Source organism: Peromyscus maniculatus, chromosome 7 (assembly GCF_049852395.1).
Source record: "Peromyscus maniculatus bairdii isolate BWxNUB_F1_BW_parent chromosome 7, HU_Pman_BW_mat_3.1, whole genome shotgun sequence".
NCBI lineage: Eukaryota > Metazoa > Chordata > Mammalia > Rodentia > Cricetidae > Peromyscus > Peromyscus maniculatus.
Genome location: NC_134858.1, coordinates 109683412 through 109703929, shown reverse-complemented (window position 1 = coordinate 109703929; position 20518 = coordinate 109683412). Strand labels below are relative to the sequence as shown.

At 44.9% G+C, this 20518-nt stretch overlaps 1 protein-coding gene across 13 annotated transcripts in view; it reads left to right on the top strand.

The window, feature by feature from the left end:
- The window catches only part of Arpp21 (cAMP regulated phosphoprotein 21), a 169217-nt gene that overhangs the window by 96824 nt on the left and 51875 nt on the right, over window positions 1–20518 (top strand). For all 13 annotated transcript variants that reach the window (XM_042281831.2, XM_076577225.1, XM_076577223.1 and 10 more), the window contains 4 exons: window positions 8609–8787; window positions 9558–9662; window positions 10968–11228; window positions 16698–16824. In XM_042281831.2, the coding sequence (XP_042137765.1) occupies window positions 8609–8787; window positions 9558–9662; window positions 10968–11228; window positions 16698–16824 (672 nt within the window). The remainder of the gene's footprint in view (window positions 1–8608; window positions 8788–9557; window positions 9663–10967; window positions 11229–16697; window positions 16825–20518) is intronic.

Sequence of the window (20518 nt, the reverse complement as noted above, 5' to 3'; positions counted from 1 at the left end):
AGGCAGCATCCCCTTCTCTGGGTCCCTTCTTCTTTGGCTATGGAGAGTTTTATCCCATTCTGAGGACCTAAGATCAGAGTCAGCAGTGTCCTGAGCTAGGACATACCACCAAAAACTTGGTGTTTCTCACACTTAATGCTCAGTATTATATCTGATATATTTTTTCACTCAATGGCATTAAAGAATGCAAGGCATCCCTTGGATCCACCCCAGCTCCCTGATTATAGAAGATTATAGAACTTTACCCAGTTCCTGCAGAGTTAGAAGAACCCACATAAATAAAGAGAATAATGACAAGCCATTAAATAGCTCCTCGTGGGGAAAATAGACCCAGTCTACTTATAGTAGGGCTGGGAAACTGTCCCTTCCATAATTATGGCTCATTCCATGATGAATAGCCAATTTCCCTAGGGGACTAGATAGCTCCATGTTAACAATAAAAAACCTAGGACATTGAGGATCCAACCTCAGTAGATAAACTGAAGAGAAGCCTGAAGGAAATCTGCCTAAGTCCCCTCCAAGACCTCATTGTCAACACTCTTTAGGGTCTCAGGAGGGAAAAGGACTCTTTTGGTTGAAGTGTGCCAGCCTCCCCAAGAAACAGACCAAAGTTCCCCCACCACAGAGAGCTGGGAGTCCAGAATATTATTGGAACTATGCTGGCACACTTAACATTAAGAGAATGGAATTCTCTGGAAAGGAGTCTGCAGTTTAGCTCTGGTATGTAGAGTATTACTTCAGTTATCTAAGCTTGAAACTACAACAGCTGAACATCTCACATGAGTGATCTATCTGGCTGGGTCTGCTCACACAGAGAGTGGTTCTGGCAATTAGGACCCTCAGTGCAAAATGAGAACTATGGTAAAAGAGCTTCTGGAGTAACTGCGTGTCCTCATAAAGCATATGGCCTGTTCTCCGAGCACGGGATTTGATGGAGACATTCTGAAAGTGCTGTAAGTATGAGAGAACAGAAACCATAATCATTTTATCAAAAGCCACTTGAAAGCCTCTGACTGGCTTCTTCTAAAGAGCATTTCTGAATGGCTCCGGTTTTATTTGGGATTATTGTAAGCTTCATAAGAGAAATTAAAGGACACCAATATCATATCCCCTACTCTGCTCTCTGACTGAAGGATGATCTGATTGTTGGAGAATAGCTTTTGCTGTTGATTAGATAAAGGGCTTGCAGAAAGGAATGGGAACGGAACTTTCAGGGTTTGTGTGTGTGTGTGTGTGTGTGTGTGTGTGTGTGTGTGTGTGTGTGTGTGTGTGTGTGATTTGTTTTAAGCAGAATTTCAGAGTGTCTTTAAAAAGACACAGCAGTATGTTTTGTAGAATATTATTAGCAATGATAGCATGGCTTTACATTTGTGTATATATTATCATATGTAATCTCACTTATTTAGCAAAGACATAGAATTCTGCTGATGCCAAATTCTGATTCTTATTTATTGGCTGGAGTCACTTAATGCTGTTATCAAAACATCTCTCTTTGAGAAAGGCTTTCAACTAGAGGAAAGGCATTGCTGAATGGCTTCTCTACAGGTCTTAGTCTGCTCTGACAGATACATCCCTCAGGAAAATACACAGTTATTGTATTTTATAGTACAGCTGAGTGATGGGCAGTGAGAAATCACGTTTCCCAGTGAGGTAGATGACTCAGTGGTTAAAGTACTAGTTTTGCAAGCCAGGGACAGGAGTGAGGATCCCTAGAATGCCTGTGATTGCCTGGAAGGTGTGGAAGTTTGCCTGCACTTTGAGAGTTGGGAAAATGGAAACAGGAGATGCCTGAAACACACTGGCTAGCAAGACTAGCCAAACTGTCTTTGAGTTCAACTGGGATATCTGGTCTCACTGAATAAGGGGCAAGTGATTGAGGAATACTCCTGACATCCACCTTGGCCTCCTCAAGCACATGCAGTCATGAACTTGTACTTACACACACGTGAGTGTGCGCACACACATCTGTGCCCACATATCTGCAAACATAAGTATGCACATACCACATACACATAAAAAAAAAGAAATTATATCTCTTCTTTCTAGAGTGCCTTCAGTTCCATTGATTGAAAACATGTACATGCGGGGTTGGGGAGATGGCTCAGTGGTTAGAAGCACTCATTGCTCCTGCAGACTACTCAAGTTTGGTTTCTAGCACTCAAGTCAGGTTACTTACAAACATCTGTAAATCTGCCTCCACAGGATCTGACATCTCTGACTTCTGTGGGCACACACACACATATACACATGTAGGCACATGTACACACACACACACACATGCACACATACACATGAAAACTAATAAAAGCAAAATACATGCATGTGTTTAAAGTATGTAATACATACTGCACACCTTTCGGTGGTATGTATATGTGTGCCTGTAAGTACATAAATAATACATACCATATGATTCTTTCATGGCCTCTACTGTACTCCATGTCTTCTGGGCTGAAACCGATCCTTTGCTGCTGTCACCATGGGCGAGAAATCTCTCTTCATGCCTTCCCAAGCACATGGCACAAGTATTTTCATGTTAAGCACCAATGGTACCTTGTTTCCCATGCCCTTGGCAAGTTCCCTTGTTAGCATATTTGAAATCAGATTGTGGGGGAAAGATTGTACTTTTATTTAATTAATTCTTAAATCCCTAGAATGAGTGACAGACTTCTAGGTACAATACAAGTACTGGATGGTTACTGGTGAAATAATATCTACCAGCCATCACATGTGTTTATCTAGATAGTAGAGTGATTTCCCACCCAATGCCATATATTTAAGAATGTGCTCCATGTATGAAATTAGAATTGGCTGAGCTTGCAAGATTGGGTCAATGGGCAAAAGTGCCTGCTTCCAAGCCTGACCATCTGAGTTTCATCCTTAGAACTCATACAAAGGGAAGGAACTGACTCCTACAAGTTATTGTCTGATTTGCTGATGGATGTGTGGTACATGTGTGTCCTACTCATGTGTCTACTGCATGAAACAGAGTAGAACATCCTTTGCTTGTATAAATGACTAAACTTTTGCCATGTCTTAGACATAAGGCATACTAAGAACTCTCCAGTGTGTTCCTTTGGCTCCCCAAGGACAGCCACAGCTATAGAGGAATTTCCTGTGTATATGGGAGTACAAGGTGGTATGTGTGTGGGAGGGTACATGTGTGTGGTGTGTGTACCCACAGGTGGACAGAAGCCAGAGGGGGATGTCAGATGTCTACTCTATTGATCTCCACTTTTTTCCCTTGAGACATTCTCTCTCCCTGAGCTTGTGGTTAGACTAGGGGCCAGCAAGCTGCTGCAATCCTCCTGTCTCTACCTCCCAAAGTACTGATGTAAATGCAAACATGCAACCACCCCAGCTTTTTGAATGGGTGCTAGGGGTTCAAATTCATGTCCTCACACTTGTTTGGCAAGCACTCTTACCTACTGAACCCTCCCCCAGAGCCCCCAGAGATTTGAATTTTGTCTTGACCACAGACGTCTTTCATTCGGCCTCACTCGGGCCCTTTTGATTCCTCCTGGCTGTTTTCAGGGACCTAGATGAGTGGGCAGCCACAAAGTGACTGTCTCTGCCAGGCAAGTCCAGAATCTTTGCCGTGATCTTCCTTCAGCTGTCCTGGACCCCAGCTTCCTTTGGGTGTGTCTAGCAGAAGCTTCACTGCGATCTGAAAACACCCACAGGCAGCCTCACTCACACTCCAGCTGATGTGTTGTCACACTGCTTTCTCTTCATCGTGTGCAAAACCACGACTGTGTAAGGGCGCAGCATTTGGGGAGGTCCTCACTCTGGAGAAGCTCTTAGTACCCTCTTTCAGATGCTCCTCCTGGGCTTCTACAATCCTAGAATTTCACCAGGATTCCCAGCTTCTGTTTATCCAAAGTGCTCCTGCATTGTTCTCAAACATGCCCTGAAATGTTGGTGCACTGTCTGTCAAGATGTCTTGTAAGGGCTGAGTTAATCCTTACCTACAGGATTTGTCAACATTTGCATACATAGCCTTCTACACAGTAGGAAAACGAAAGCTGCCCCATTACCGTTCTTTGAAGTGGAGAGCAGACGTGCCTTGGTTTCAAGAGCTGATGACAGTTTTCTCTCTTATGTGACTTTCCTTGTGTTTGTTCCCTTGTTACTAAGATATTTATAACTCTTTCTAGGGAGGGGCATTTGCAGTTGTTTTACTTCCTGACACTTACTCGGGGACACAAGTATGGCACACAGTGCCTATGGAGGGCAGAGGAAAACCCGTGGGAGTCAGGTCTCTCCCTCCACTGTGGGGATCCTTAGGACTGAACTCAGATCATCAGGCTTGGTGGCAAGAACCTTTACCTGCTGAGCCAGCTCACTGCCCTATAGTCAGTTATTTTAAATGTATTTTTTTATTTTTTGCTTTCCTGCAATAATAACAAAGTGTTCTGCCTTATGTAATTATCCAATAATTACCTAATATTGAAATGGTAGCTGATATGTTGATGCGGACTGTGGAAAACTTGCTGATATTATGTGGTTGAAAGAAATGTGTATTTTACATCCAGTCCCTTTCTCTTCCCCTGCTTTGAACTAAAGGCACTCCAGCCGATCTCCGACATCAAGCATTTCCTCCCTGTGCCCAATGTGCATGCTGTGGCCCACTGGGCCTGCTCCTGAGGCTTCTGCCCCCGTCGCTTCTATCAGACTGAATAAGCTCAGGCCCAGCCGGGCTTTTCTTTCCCCTGCAGTCTGCAGCAGCTGTCACTCAAACTAATTGCTTGTATCAGTGTAATTTTGGTATCTAGATTGATGGAATTCGTCAGACACAGAGGAGTTACTGTCGCCTGACTTGAAAGCCGACAGCCGTCTGGCCCAGGTGTCTTTGGGAAGTTTCTTTGGTTCTCTTCTCTGGCAACCACAGTGGCTTTCCCTCAGCTCTGCCCCCTTTCCTGGGTGGGCACCGAACTGGTGCTTTACTTCTCCTGCCCTTGGGCCCAGGCATCTCTATCTCAGGGATCATTAGGACTCTCGTAGGCAGCTATTCTGAGCCTTCTCTTTCTTTGCACCATGGTGCGCTGATCACATTTTAAGCCGAGATTGTAGAGTTTATCTATCACAAAGGACATCTGAGCATTTGGGGTCATATGCTAACTGGAATTATAGGTAGATTTTCATATGTCTCAGACATGGTGGCTAAAAGCTAGGTCATAAAAAAAGGATCCATTCACCTGTGTGTGTGAGAGAGCTAGTGTATGTTCATATATATGTACTTTGGGTAAGTGTTCATATAGGTACACATGTTTGTGCAGGTGTAGGTCCATGTGTGTGGGTGAATGTGGGGGGGGTGAGTGTGTGTGTGTGTGTGTGTGTGTGTGTGTGTGTGTGTGTGTGTGTGTCCTATGAGACCATAGGTAAACAGCAAGCATATTTCCTCAGTGGCTATTCATTTCCTTTTTGAAACAAGGTCATTCATTGGCCTGAGGCTCACCTGACTGGCCTAAACTCATTGTCCAGGGAGCCCCAGGAATCCTCCTGACTCCACCTCCCCAGCATTGGGGTTACAAGAAAACTGAGTGAGAACACTCAAAAGTCTGATAGACATGTTTTTAAACTGAAGTAATTTTTTAGCCTTTTCCAGATTGCTGGCTTTGGAGAACAATGGATTGATTACATGTCTAGAATCTAGAAAAAAAAACTTAGTTTTTAAGAAAAAAATTCATAACAAATAACAAAATGTAGCTAAAACTAAATGGAAATAGTAAGAATCATGCAGTAAGCCTTCTTGGCAGACTGTCTTTGGACCTTCAGCCCATAAGTAATGACCTGGAGACTTATTGATATGAAGGCTTGGTCTTAACATAGACTTTTCCCCAATAAGCTCTTATAACTTAATTAACACATACATTTTTGTAATCTACATTCTGACACGTGGCTTGGTTGCCTCTTGCTAGTAAGGCACATCTGATTTACTCTGATTCTGCTGATGAAATTGCACACCTAGATTCTTCCTCCCAGTTTCTCCCTCTGCCTGGAAGTTCTGCCTATACCTCCTGCCTAGCTATTGACCATTCAGCTTTTTATTACACCAATCACAGTAATACATCTTCATACAGTGTACAAATATTCCACAACAAAATCAGATTCCTGGAACATTAAGAACTTAAAAAAATGTTAGGTGAGTCTGGTGGTGCATTTCTATAATCCTAGCATTCAGAAATTTGGACAGATTCTATGTCCCATTGTTCCAAACCCAAAAAGAAATCACTCAACTTAATCAGCATGTTTTCTGTGAGTGTACTCCTGGTTTATTCTCTGTAGCAGTCAGTGGTTTCATTATGAGACTACTGTCATAACTTCCTTAGTCCTGCAAGGTATACTTGTTAATATGCCATGATTCAAGTTTCCAAGTTAATTTGTTTGCTCCTATTTCATAACAGTACATTGTCTTATGGGGGTCATGTGTATACTCCCCACCTGGAATACTCTGCTTCCTCTGAGTCAGTTTTTAAATTTTATCTCCCCTCTCCTATCTATCTTGCTCTCTCTCCTGCTCACTTCTTGTTGGCTAAATTCTCTCCCATGAGACTGCCAATCCTAGCTTATTCTGCCTATATATGAGTAAGACTGTCAAGGCAGGGTTCCTGTATATGATGCTTCTAGTTCTGAATAAGCATGCTCCCGAAAGCCTTGTGTACTCAGTAAAATGCACAGACTCAGGTTTGGGATATGTGCTACAGGGGAGCTCAACTTTCTCCTCACACTGTCTGCCAACACCCAGTGGGGAGGGCTTCTCTCCAGAGCACAGCACTTGTCCAGGGCGTCTTTCTCCCTTTAGGCATTTTTCTTAGGTTTTTGCAGTGTGCTTCTGAGTCCATCTCATAGAGAAGCATACACCTCAGCTCTCTCTTCCCCACGGGGCTGCAAGGGTATGGGAAAGGGAAGCAGTCGCTTTCCTCCTGTACCATTTCTTTCCCCTCCTGTTTTGCCAATGTTGCTGTGACCCTGCATGACAGTACAGCTGCCATGGCTTCCACCTTCCCTGCCTGGATGCTCGTGCATTGGCGATGTCTTTCAGTTCTCACTGTTACAGTCATGGTTCAGGTTGTGCTGTGAACACTTCATGTATACTCTGATAAGTCAGTTACATTGGGAAGGTAAACTGATTTGGAGTTTCACTACTCAGAGGCACCTCCTGAGGGCTTTTTCCCTTACTGTTTATTTGTTGTTGTTGTTGTTGTTGTTGATTTTGCCAAATAAGTTGCCTGGTCTCTCTGAGTCCAACTTTATTTCTGCTGAGGTGGAAATGAGAACGCATATCCACAGGGCTGTTGACAGATCTGTGTGCAAGGCTCCTGCCTGCCACACTGGAAATGTGTTCTCTCTTTACCTGTCATGTCCCATTCTCTCAACTCCTGCCTTCCACTCTCCACAGCATGACTCTCACTTCCATGTCCTTCTTGTGAGCCTCCTAAGCTTCAAAGCCACACAGTCACTAAGCAACCAACACCATCACAGTGAACATGCCATTATCTCAAAAGATGGTTCTGTGAGCTTGGATCCAGCCTGAGATAGTTTTGGTCACAAGTCGTAACACTGTGTCTCCCAGGCTAGGACCACATCACTTTAGAAGTATAAAACTTTATAAAGAAAAACAAAATTACAAAATCTATAGGAAAATGGATGGAACAGGGAAAAAGTATATTAAGTAAAGCCCCAGGCTTAGAAGGATAAATGCTGCATATTTTCTCTCATGTGGACCTGGCTTTCACTTGTAATATGTACATATCTATGTGGGAGTAAGTGTGGGTAGATGTCTGGCAACTGAAAAGGACCCATGAGATGTGAGAAATGATATTTTAAGAGAGGGAGGTGGGTGAGGTAATACAATGCATGTAATTTGTAACTAGAGGTGGGATTAAGGGGGATAGGAGGGTACAGTGGGGATGAGCATAAGAGAGATGAGGGATCGGTCAAAGCTAAGCATGTAAGAAAATGCTATGGGGAAACTTGTTCATTGACTAATTAAGTAAAATAACAAAGAACCTCAGGTTGTGTGTGCTTAGAGAAGTGAGTGATGAATCGTTTTATTCCCTTGCTTTGTGTATGCATTTGTGGGACTGTAATAATTCTTGTTCGGTGGCCAGACCGAGTAGAAAGAAGCAAAATCAGTGTTTTGGCAGATAGCTTGTGACTGGATGTAGTCAGAGTTGTGTAACTGGAAAGTAGCTGCTGTTGCTCAGTGTAAATTATCTCCCTGATGGCTGTGAGACACAGGGGCAAACCCTGGAGCTGCATGAAGACTGCTTTCTACTGGCTTCCACTTTCCACACTTTCCTTACCTTGCCAAATCTCCCTGAATGAGGTGAATTTATTTGTGGCTTCTTAAATTACTACATTCTCACCCAGTCATCCAGTTCAAACTAGTTTGGGTCACAAGCAGTAACTCATTGTCCTTGGAGCAGGGTCCATGTCTTGAGTTCCTATTGCACACTCTTTCACTTTAGGGTATTTTCAGAGATCTAGGAGAGTGCTTTTTTTTTTTTTCCTGCAGAGAAAATGGTGTCTAGGAGAGTGCTTTTTTATCTGCAGGAAAAGCAGTGAGACACTCATCTGAGCCAGGCTCTGTACGGCTTCATTTCAGGTCAGCCCTTTGTGAACCCGGATGGAACTCCTGCAATATATAATCCTCCTGGAAGTCAGCAGACGCTGCGTGGCACTGTTGGTGGGCAGCCCCAGCAGCCCCCACAGCAGCCATCACCTCAGCCTCAGCAGCAGGTCCAGCCATCACAGCCCCAGATGGCAGGGCCACTGGTCACTCAGGTGAGGAGCTGGCTGGAAGGAGGGAGAAGAAGGGATGGAAGATGAGAGCTGCCTAGGCGTCAGGTCAGCAATCCATCTTGGAGACAGGATGTCTTGTGGAGACTCACTACCCATCAGGCTTTGGGGGGAAAATCTTCCAGAGTACAATCATTGGTTGACACAATATTATGAGCTTATACCCAGTTCAAGTGTCTACTGAGTGAGAGTAGGTACTAGGGAAAATGAATGGACAGTGTTTTAGGTCCGATGTAAAGCTACAGATGCAATTTATAATCCCTTCCTGGACTTTGAGTTAATTCATTCCTACCCATCACAGATCAAATGTTCATGTCTGTAGAATCAGTGCTGAGCTCTTCCTCAGTGAGAAGAGCAGATCAGCCAAGTTGCAAATGACCTGGATTCTCATCCCTGGGCTCCTGAGAAAGGTACCGAGATGCCTCCTTCCCTAGGGAGGCACAACAGAACCTGGTGTTCTGAGCAGGCTCCCTGGGTGAGCCTCCTTTTTATATGCTTTTACTTCTTAGTCCTTGAACAAGGTATGTAGGTCCAGAGCATCTAACACACATCAAGTGCCCAGCACTGATTTTGTAAAGGCGTGCTTTCTTGAGCTTCCTGGAGACCAAGGCTACCCGGCTCTGGCATACATAGCCTTAGGCTTGCCTGTGTGGTTGATTTGCCTCTCTGCAATGAGTGATCCTAAAGAAGCTGTTAAGTGTGTCATTATTGGCCCGCACTCTCCTGTCTCCTGACCAGTGTTTTCTTCCCTCCAGTCTGTCCAGGGCCTGCAGCCGTCTTCTCAGTCTGTGCAGTATCCAGCGGTCTCTTTCCCTGCCCAGCATCTCCTGCCTGTGTCGCCAACACAGCACTTCCCCCTGGTACTGTATCATATGCATAACGCACACACACGTGCACACACACACACACGTGCACACCCACACACACACACGTGCACACACAGAATTTTCATGGGTTCTGCGGTTTTCCTGTTCAGCTATAGATGACACTGGATGCATGGCCTGGGCTGACTGTGAAGTCATTGAGTAGGTGTAAATGTCTCATGCCTGACTGACAGTCCTTCCCTCCAAGCAACTTTCTTTATTTTTTCACCTGTTTTCCCTAAGTTAAATGCTTCTGCAATCTGATACCCTTTTTTAAAGTTTACTGTGGAAACAACCCAGTCAGTAAAATTCTTGCTGAGCATGAGGAACCAAGTCCAAATACTCAAGACCCATACAGCAAGGTAGGCATGTGATGAGTACCTGTAGGCCCGGCGCTGTGAAGACAAAAATTAGGAAGACCCTTTTGGCTTCCTAGACAGCCAGTCTAGCCAAACTGGTAAGCTCCAGGTTCAGTAAGAGACCCTGTCTCAAATCATAAGCTGGAGGTATGTCAGACAAAGACACCCAATATTGACCTCTGATTTCTCATGCATATGTACACATGTGCACCCATAGCCATACATGAACATGGACACACACACACACACACACACACACACACACACACACACACAGTTTACTAGCTAAGCACACCTACATTGTCCTTAGAGTTTGAGGTCATTAGCAAACAGGTTATACGATCTTGCTGTCAAGTTGTCAGAGTCATCTAAAACTCTGAGTCAGGATACAGCCATCATTACCCTCAGCTCCTGATGCTGGTCTCCCTAGGAACCCAGCCCCTATTTCCCTTACATGTTGCCCTGACTAGCAGTGAGTCCTTGTGGAGACAGCACACGTCCATATGTATCAGGTTAGGTTCTGTGAGATGGGTATGTGGATCCCATTCCCATTCCGGAAGGAGGGCTTGTCTTCTCTCAAGCAGGCAGATCCAGGCTTGCCGCTGGGAGACCAGCTGACAGCCAGACCAGCCCTCACTGCAGTGCCCCCTCTTTGGAGCCCGACCCCTCAGGGATAAAGGAATAATTTCCTTCCATTGAAGGAAGAAGATTCTGGCCAAATTGCTTCCCATCTCTGGACTCTCCAGCTGAACAAAGCTTGATTTCTTGCATGATTTTTCTTGTTATGTCTGACTGAGGAATTCTTTTGTTTCTTTTTTTCAGTGTGTGCTTCCTCCTCCTTCCTCTTCTCTCAAGTGTGAGTGTGTGACTGTCCCAGTTTGCTTTCCTCACGGCCAGGTTCAGTTTACCTCACCAGCGGCTCCTTTATTTCCCTGGGTCACAGAGAGAAGAGGTGGCCGCACAGTTCAGCCAGCTGAGCATGAGCAGGCAGTCCTCCGGAGACACCCCTGAACCTCCCTCTGCTACAGTCTACCCCGGCTCCCTCATGCCACAGCCAGCTCAGCCACCCAGCTACGTCATTACTTCTGCAGGCCAGCAGCTCTCCACAGGGGGCTTCTCGGACTCTGGCCCTCCGATCTCCCAGCAGGTCCTTCAGGCCCCACCCTCTCCCCAGGGATTTGTACAGCAGCCTGCACCTGCACAGGTAGGTGTGGGCTCTCCTTCCCTTCTTCACCACAGATGGCTTGTGGCCCTTTGACATCTGTCACTTGTCCTACCATCTTGGTGACTAATGTCACCATCACCAATATATTTTGTCCACCTCACCAGACAGGCAGTCCTGGGGTCCAGAAAGTGGGTCAAATGAACCTCACAGAGGGTGTAACCCAGAGATGACCCATTTCCCATTCTGCTGGCCTAAGGCCATGGAAAGAATTGACTCGGGTTAGGGAGATGGCTCACTTAGAATAGGGCTTTATGCACAAGGATGAGGACCCGAGTTCAATCCCCAGAAGCCACATTAAAAAGACGAGTGTGGTGGGGCACACTTGTAATTCCAGGCCTGAGTAGGCAGAAGCAGGTGTAACCCTGGGGCCTACTAACAAGCCAGTCTAGACAGATCAGCCAGTTCCAGGCCAGTTAGAGACCCTACCTCAAAAAAGGTAAGTTGGATGACTCCTGAGAACTGATACTTGAAGTTGGCTCCTGGCCTCTACATGTATATGTGTATATACACACACACACACACACACACACACACACACACACACAGAGAGAGAGAGAGAGAGAGAGAGAGAGAGAGAGAGAGAACATTGGGTTCTATGTGGTGTCGTTTACATGGGGGAAGCCAGGAAGGGAATATCCTGAACCAGGACACTTTAAATTCTCTCCCTTGCTGCTCAAGAAATTTGTTTTCCCTTCTCATCAATTCATACCCATCTTCTGGATCTCAGCGGCAGACAGGCCTGTCTCTGTGAGTACAAAGGACAGAGGAAAGCCAATACCCACTGTCCTTTCCTCTTCCCCAGGGGAGGCAGAGCCCATACCCAATCTCACAGGTAGCCATTAATCATATTTAATTGACTGGAGCATGTAAGACACCACAGATCACTGCTTTTTACTGTCTTCTCTAAGACTGATTACATGTTCCTTTTCAGCCCCAAACATCTCTGGGGCTCTCCTGGGTATCCCTTACAGAATATTGGAAGTGATTACTGTCAAGATGGAAAATGCACACCAGCATTTTCTGGTCCATTTTCAAGGCATACACATCCCAACCAGCTTCCGTCCTAATTATGAAGTATAGCCTGGGAGGTGCTGTTTAAAGTGCATGTCACCGTGGTGCCGTTTGTTCCGCTGCCTTCACGTCTTGAATAAATTATTTTCTCTTCAAGCCACACAAAATCCTACACCAGAAAATGATTTTCCCTCAGTTGTTCATTTTGAGTGGTTAATTAACAGTGCACCTCCAGTCACCATCTCAGGAATATTTCTTCCCTAGTGGGATTTAGAGTGATGTTTAAAACAATTTTAAGTAATAGGAGAAATGATTTCATTAATATATTAATTATTTTACTAATAAATTAAATATTTCAAGCTTTATTATCGGGAACAAACAGACCCATAGATAGAGATGTAGGTCACAACCCATAGTGACTTCCGAGGTATATTTTAAAGTCTAGCTAGCCAACTGCGCAACACTGGGGAGAATTCAAGCAAGTCAGTCTACAGATGTTTATGGAAATGTGTTCAGTTTCTTCAGAGGACAGCTTTTGAATGTTTGTTTCCTATGGCTTGTATATGCTTTCTTTTTTTTTTTTTTTTTTTTTTTTTTTTTTTTTTTTTTTTTTTTTGGTTTTTCGAGACAGGGTTTCTCTGTGTAGCTTTGCGCCTCTCCTGGGACTCACTTGGTAGCCCAGGCTGGCCTCGAACTCACAGAGATCCGCCTGGCTCTGCCTCCTGAGTGCTGGGATTAAAGGCGTGCGCCACCACCGCCCGGCTGTATATGCTTTCTTAATGCCACCAGAAGGATTCAGCAAGATGTAGGAGTGAGGCTAAAAGCAACCTAAGGACCAGACATGGAAGAAGAATTTGTTACTCCTGGTCACTTCTTCCTAAGATGTATTTCTTTCCTATTTTTATCCACTTTTGGATTCCCCACATCTTAATCGGGTCAGTTCAAAATGTACATTTATACCCCTTGAGGCCATCTTTATTCCTTTCTCCCTTCAAAACTTTCATACTGGTCTTTCAAAATATTTCTCTGGGCTCAGTTCACTTTCCTTCTGCAAGAATGAAGGGATCAGGAGGGGCCAAGTGCTCATTAGCTTCTCGTGTTTGATGTCACCATTCCTAAGAAGTAAGCAATGATCTGCCCACCATGGAGAAGTGCTAGGTACAGCCGTCCAAACTTCCACTAGGTTCAGAGAATAAGAAGAGGGAGAGGAAAAACAACAACAACCAAAAAGGAGTAGCTCCTAAAAATTACACATGTGAAGTTCAACGATTTTCAGATTATGAGTGTTCATTGGGAATGTTTCAAGCATTTGAACTCTACCCTTTATCTCTGAAAATGTTTTTGTTTCATATTGAATGCTAGAAGACTACAGAATAGATATCACGGGCTGGCGAGATAGCTCAAGGGGTAAAAGTTCTTTCCACCAAGCCAGACTGAGTTTGATCTGGAGACTCACATGCTGGGAGAGAAGAACTGACTCTCACAAGTTGTCTTCTTGTCTCCACATCATGCCATGGCATGCAGATGCCCATATCTATCTCCACTTTCCCGCAAACACAACATACTTATGTATACACAGTAATAATAAGTGTTTTTAAAGAATGGAAATTGTATTCATGAGCTTATATTTAAACAACACAATCTTTTTTCTAAAGAAACAAAAATGGAAGAACAACAGATGGGTACGTACAATGCTGATGGATATGTTAGATAGTGTTGCCCTTGTTCTTAATATCGTGGGGCATTTATGTAATATGTAACATGTGACAGTGACTTTTAACTGCATCAGTTTTCTCAGGAATTCCTAAGGTTTTTATTGTTTTGAATTACCTTATAAAAAAGAGCAAACAGCTGTGGAGATGGCTTAGTTCACAGCATGCTTGCCATGGCAGCGTGAAGACCTGGTTGGGGTTACCATCACCTGTAAAAGATGGGTGTGGCTATGCGATCTGTCACACAGTAACTGGGGAAAGGCCAAGGGCAGGAACAAGTGGATCCCTAGACTTTACTGGCTACCCAACTTATACGAGTTGTTGACCTTGGGGTTTAGTGAGAGACCCTGTGTCAAAGTAAGGTGGAGGGACTAGAGAAATGGCTCACTGGTTAAGAGCACCTGCTGCTTCTGCAGAGGACCCAGGTTCCATTACCAGCTCCCACGTGGTGGTTCACCACTATTCACAATCCCACTTCCAGGAGATGTGATGCCCCCTTCTGATCTCCACAGATACAAGACACGAACATGGTGTGCATATGCAGGCAAAATGCTCATATACAAAGAGCAAAATAAATATCTTTTTAAAAAATAAGGAGCTGCTGAAGAAGACACCCAACATCATACTCTGGTCTCCACATATACACAGGTACTCCCATTCACATGTGCACACACACACATCCACATACATCCCACCACCACGACTACCATACTCCCACACAGAGGGGGTGGTGGATGGATAGATGGAGGAGCAGGACTGGGAGGAGAAGGAGGAGCAGGAGGAGGAGCAGGAGCAGGAGGAGGAGGAGGAGGAGGAGGAGAGAGAGAGAGAGAGAGAGAGAGAGAGAGAGAGAGAGAGAGAGAGAGAGAGAGAGACTAAATCACCATGCACAATGCACGCAATTAGTAAGTTGCTGATTGTGGCTTGGTCACTGAGGCAGAATAGTTCCAGGCTCTTCCAGCCCCTTCCTTTGGTCATCTACAATACTAGAAAGTGAGAATAAATTTCATGTTGATTCCATGACATTCCAGAACCACAGCCCTACAGTGTTTTCTTTTCTTCTACCCTGGGATAAAGATAGGGGACATATGACACACTCTAGCACAAAGATGGAAAATTGATATCTCATTGCCATAAGCATATCAGAAAATAAAATAGCCATAAACATCAGAGATAAGAAACAACTGGTTCATAACATTTTTGTTGTTGTTGTTGTTGTTGTTTTCCAAGACAGGGTTTCTCTGTGTAGTTTTGGAGCCTGTCCTGACCTCTCTCTGTAGACCAGGCTGGCCTCGAACTCACAGAGATCCATCTGGCTCATAATCTTATTCTACATACACAGCTTGTAAACTCTTGGGTGTAAAGTGGTCGGCCACTGTTCTCCCTTTAAGGAAGATGATAAGAGAAAAGCCAAAGGCCTGGGGATAGAAGGGGTTAGCTGAAATCCATAAGAAAACAGCATTACATAGCATTAATAGGTAGGCAAAGAAGTCTTCTATATCAGAGAACATTTGATCCCAATGGGGAGATTTAGGATGTTTCCACTAGCTATCAGGCATTAAATGGTGTACGGAAGGTAGACAGGCTTAGGGTTACAGACCTATATCCCCACCCTCTGAGGGAATAAGGCAGGAAAATTGTGAATTCAAGGCCTGTTCGGGCTACAGAATGAAACCAAGACTGGGCAACTTAATTTAAGACTCTCTCAAAATGAAAAGTATAAAGATCTCTGAGGACAGCAGGGGAGATCAGTCAGTCAGTAAAACACTTACCATGCAAGCATGAAGGCCTGCGTTTGATCCCCTAAACCCACATTAAAAAGCCAGACATAGTGACTCACTTTGGAATCTCAGAGCTGGGCAAGTGGAGAGAGGTAGGTTCCCTGGATTCCTCTTGCCAGCCACTCTCGATGAATCAGCGAGTTTCAGGTCAATGAGACTCTTGTCTCAAAAAAGATGAATAGTGCCTAAGGAATGACACCTAAGGCTGACCTCTGGCCTCTACACCCGTGCTCACACACATGAACATGTATGTATACATACACACCTATAAGATGCCCGGGATATAGCTAGGTGATTGCTAGGGCTCTTACTTGGCAAGCATGGAGACCTAAGTTCAATGCCCACTACCAAAAATCAGTTTGCAGAAGATACATAAACAATATCTTAACACAAGTTCCATTTGTGTTATATATGCTGCATATTTTGAGAAGGGCTTTATGTAAATCACTCTTTGAAGCCTTTGCTAGACATCAAGTGGCCTTTTGCTGCTCATGACACAGTCATCAAGTGGCCAGGACTCCTCCCAAGAAGCTCATTTCTATTCCCTAGAGACTGAGGGTCACCAGTAGTGGGGAGTCTCTGGCCTCTTCCTGCTGCAGGTTAGATATGTGTTTCCCTGGTGGCTACATCTCTCCTCCAGCAGCCAGATTGCAAGCCTCCTTGAAGTTCAGGCTTAGGAATCCCAGACTTTACGTCTGCCTCTTGGCAAGGATCAAAGCAGGTCATGGAGTTTCCTCAGCTTCCAGAGCATAGACAGAAGCTGTCTCCCATCATGGGAGAAAGGGCCTGCACATGGAAACAGGTGTGAAAGAGGAAGATGATGGCCCACCTTTACCATCTGCCGCAATTAAATAACACTGTATAGCAGAAGTAGGTTTTATGATAAAAATATGTTTCCAGTGCACAGCTCTCATCTCTGCTTTTCCTCTCATCACTTCCCACAGATGTCTGTATATTACTATCCATCTGGTCAGTACCCTACCTCAACCACACAGCAGTACCGACCCCTGGCCTCAGTCCAGTACAGCGCTCAGCGGAGTCAGCAAATACCACAGACAGCACAGCAGGCAGGTACGTGAAATCTGTTTCCTTTCTGTTCTCTGGCTTGGTTATTTTTGATGGTGAATTTCATAGATGTACTCATTGGATGAGTACCCAAAAGAGACAATTTAAGCCACATGTTTTTCCTACCCAGGGAAGCTAACAAAGCAATTGATTCACTGTGTGGGAAATTAACAGGTACGAGAAGGAGACAAGGTGTATGCCTGCCGATGCATGCGCAGTTACTCCCCACAAGCTATTCTTACATCCTCTGAGTTTATTTTCAAGCAGCAAGACAAGTGCTTCCCTATCTTCCCAGCCTGTGCATTCTTGCTTCCTTTTCAATCTAAAGAGAGTATTTCCCTAGTTCTCAACGAGCCAAATTAGGGTGTTTTGATACTGTCCTAAAACTCAGCACCGTCTTTAGAAGAAAGCTCCTGACTATGTATGCAGCATGCGTTGACGGAAACTCTGACTCCATGGCCACATGCCTGCCACCCAGAGCCCCGGCAGCCACTGTGCAGCGGGAAGGGGGGCCGATGCACTGTAAGAGAGTGAGTAGCAGGTCTCACAGTGAACCGGTCTCTTTCCCTGCTGTGTCGCACGCCTAAGGAAGGCCGTGATCCAGAGAGCAGCAGGCGCCTGGCAGGGCTGAGGGGATTGCCACTAGGCAGAATTCTGTGTCATTCCTGCTGACCAAACTGCAGGGGGAAACTGCTAATTGTCATGCTGAGGATGCCTGCTTGGAGACTCTGCCTCTGTAAGTAGGTCACACTAAAGCGCAGGGCCCCTGCTGTGGCGCTCCCTCGCTCCATGAATGCCTGCTCTGAGATCTGATTTCTGCACTGGATAAATGGGTACACAAATATGTAATACGTACAGACACGTGTGGGTGACATGGATAAGATATGTGCCATTTTATAAGCTAAAAAAAAAAAAACAAACTTCATAATCCTTGACAAGGATTAGTCACAGGCACAAACATCCCAAGATCTCCAATGTTGATGATGTTACGGCTTTCGGAGACAGAACTCTTCTGCACCTTGGACGGCTATGTGTTCTTAAGTTCATGTTATGACCTATTTAAAGTCTTTGAAGAGAACTTAGAGGAATCTACAACCGCCAGGTTTTGTTTAAATGCTGTATTCCTTTGGGACCTCTGAGTGGCCTTGTACTTCTGTAGAAGTAAAAACCAAAGAGTTTGAAGTTATTTTTAAGGGAAAGCCTTGGATCATGCATTTTGCAATTGCCAGGAAATCTCCAGTGTTACGTAGGGACTGTGCTGTCTGTCCTGCTCAATCCTGCAGGACAGTGCATTTGCATGCTGAACTCTCCCATCAATGTCTCCTAATGTCTCCTAATGTTTAGTTTAAAATTATGTTTTAGGGCTGTGAGAAAGCTCGGTTGTTAAAATACTTGCCATACAAGCATAAGGACCTGAATTTGATCCCCAGAACCCAGGTCAAAAATAAAGAAAGTAGTGTGATGACTTGAGTTTGTAATCCCAGCCCAGGAGAGGCAGAGATAGAGACAGGTAGATGCAGGAGGCTCACTAGCCAGCCAGCGTAGTCTACTCAGCAAACACCAAGCCAATGAGAGACCCTGTCTCAAAAACCAAGGTGTATGGCACCTGAGGAATAAAAAAGATGTTCTCCAGCCTCCACATGTGCGTGGATGGGCACTTACACACACACTGCACTTTCCCTCAGGTGAGAACACATATTCACACATAGTTATCTTTAATCACCCAGAGCTTAGTTCAGAAGGTACCACAGGGAAGGTTGCCTTTGGGTCAGGGATGTATCTGGATGAGGCACAATGCAGGTCATTAATTCTATTGATCTCGTGTTTATCTAACATGGTGTCAGTGTGTGGCTTTCAGATTCTAAAAAATTATATTAGTCCCATGATAGGGTGTCATGGTAGAAAGGGATTGTGGCTACAACCGTGTTGGAATCTGCTGAATGCAGAGTTTGGGTCTGTGTCCCGGTGGCAGGGAGTCAGGTGCTGTGCTAACAGGGCCCCAGAATTAGGTTTATAACAGTGACTGGTCATGCCTTGGCTGTGCCTCTTCTCCACTGTCTGCTCTGATGACTGACAGCATAGGAGAAAGTCGCTGTAGCTTTTTCATTTTTTTGTAAGGCCTAGTGGGAATATTGAGAGATGTAGAATTCGCTCCTGCATCTCTAGAAGATACATGGAGATGGTCTTTAACCACATAACTTGGTAACCTGGTGCCTTTGACTTGTCCCAGGTTTCCAATAGCACCATGGATATGCCATCTTTAAGGAGAGATGGTGACCCTGTGTAATAAAGAGCAAATCCAATGCAAAGTTCATGTTCAGAGTGGTGACAGGCAGGTTCTAGGTATCCAGGGCATGGGTGACAGTAACTGTGGTCTGAGAGTGAGAGGCAAGAAGAGGGAAATGATTCAAAAATGGTGTAGTCCCCAAAAAGGCCACCAACAACACACAGATGCAGAACGAGATCTTTGTGCTCCTAGGTTTGATGATTGGTTGCCCCTGACACCTGGTCTATAATCGCAGCAGCGCTTCCTGCAAGGCTGAATGTACTGTGGACTGGGGCAGCCAGATGTTAGCTCAGACTCACAGAGCCTCCCACAGCTGTTCTGTGATGAAGCGTGTGTGTCCTGCATTCTGAGCCCCGTGAAGCCAGCAGAGCCGCACCTGCTGTGGCTGGTTTATTTGTGGGAACAATCCTATTATTTGGACATAGTACCTTTAGACCAGCAGTTCTCAACCTGTGGGTCGAGTGTCCCCTTCACAGGGGTCACATATCAGGTATCCTGCATATCAGATATTTACATTATGATTCCTAACAGTAGCAAAACTAGTTACAAAGTGACAATGAAATAATTTATAGTTTTATGGTTGGTGATCAAACACCGCACAAGGATCTGTATTAAAGGGTCCCAGCATTAGGAGGGTTGAGAACCACTGCTTTAGATGGTTTGTGGCAGCTGTGTTTTCTGGAGGAGCTGTGAAATGCCACCCTGACTCTCATCGCCCATCGCACCCCCACCATCTTGGAGGAAAACTCTGGACTGATTCTGACCCAGGGCCGCTCTACAGACATTCTCCCTCACCCTTCCTCCTGTCTTCTGGGCACTCGCATAATGGAACATTTTGGTTCATTAAGGCCAGTGAGATTCATCCCCATTCTGCTTCCGGATACTCTGCCACTCATATGTATTTAATTGTAATAAAATCATCTCTCTCCCTTCCACATTCTTGGATCCTCCTGACAGTTACTATGTCTTCCCTAGGCCATAAAACTCCATGTAGTGATTTGTTTTATCTTTTTCCATTTATGTGTGTGTATGTGTATGTATCATACATGCATGTGTTCATATGTGCACATATGCATGTGTGTGGGCAAACTGGTGTGTAGGTGCATGTGGCAAGCAGTGACTCAAGGTTGATGTTGGGAATCCTTCATCACTCTTTTGCCTTATTCTCAGATATGGCTAATCTTACTAGCCAGCATCTTTTGGACCCCACCTGCCAATGCTGAAATTACAGGCAGGCCTATATGGCATTTACTGGAGAATTGGGGATCAGAACTCTGGTTCCAATGCTTGCCTGGCAGGTGTGTTCTGCACTGGGTTATCTCCCTAACACAGGCAATGAATTCTTATAGAGAGAACTGGAGTCCTTACAACTGACTGAGCAGGACTCTGAGTGCACAGATATTAGTCACACTG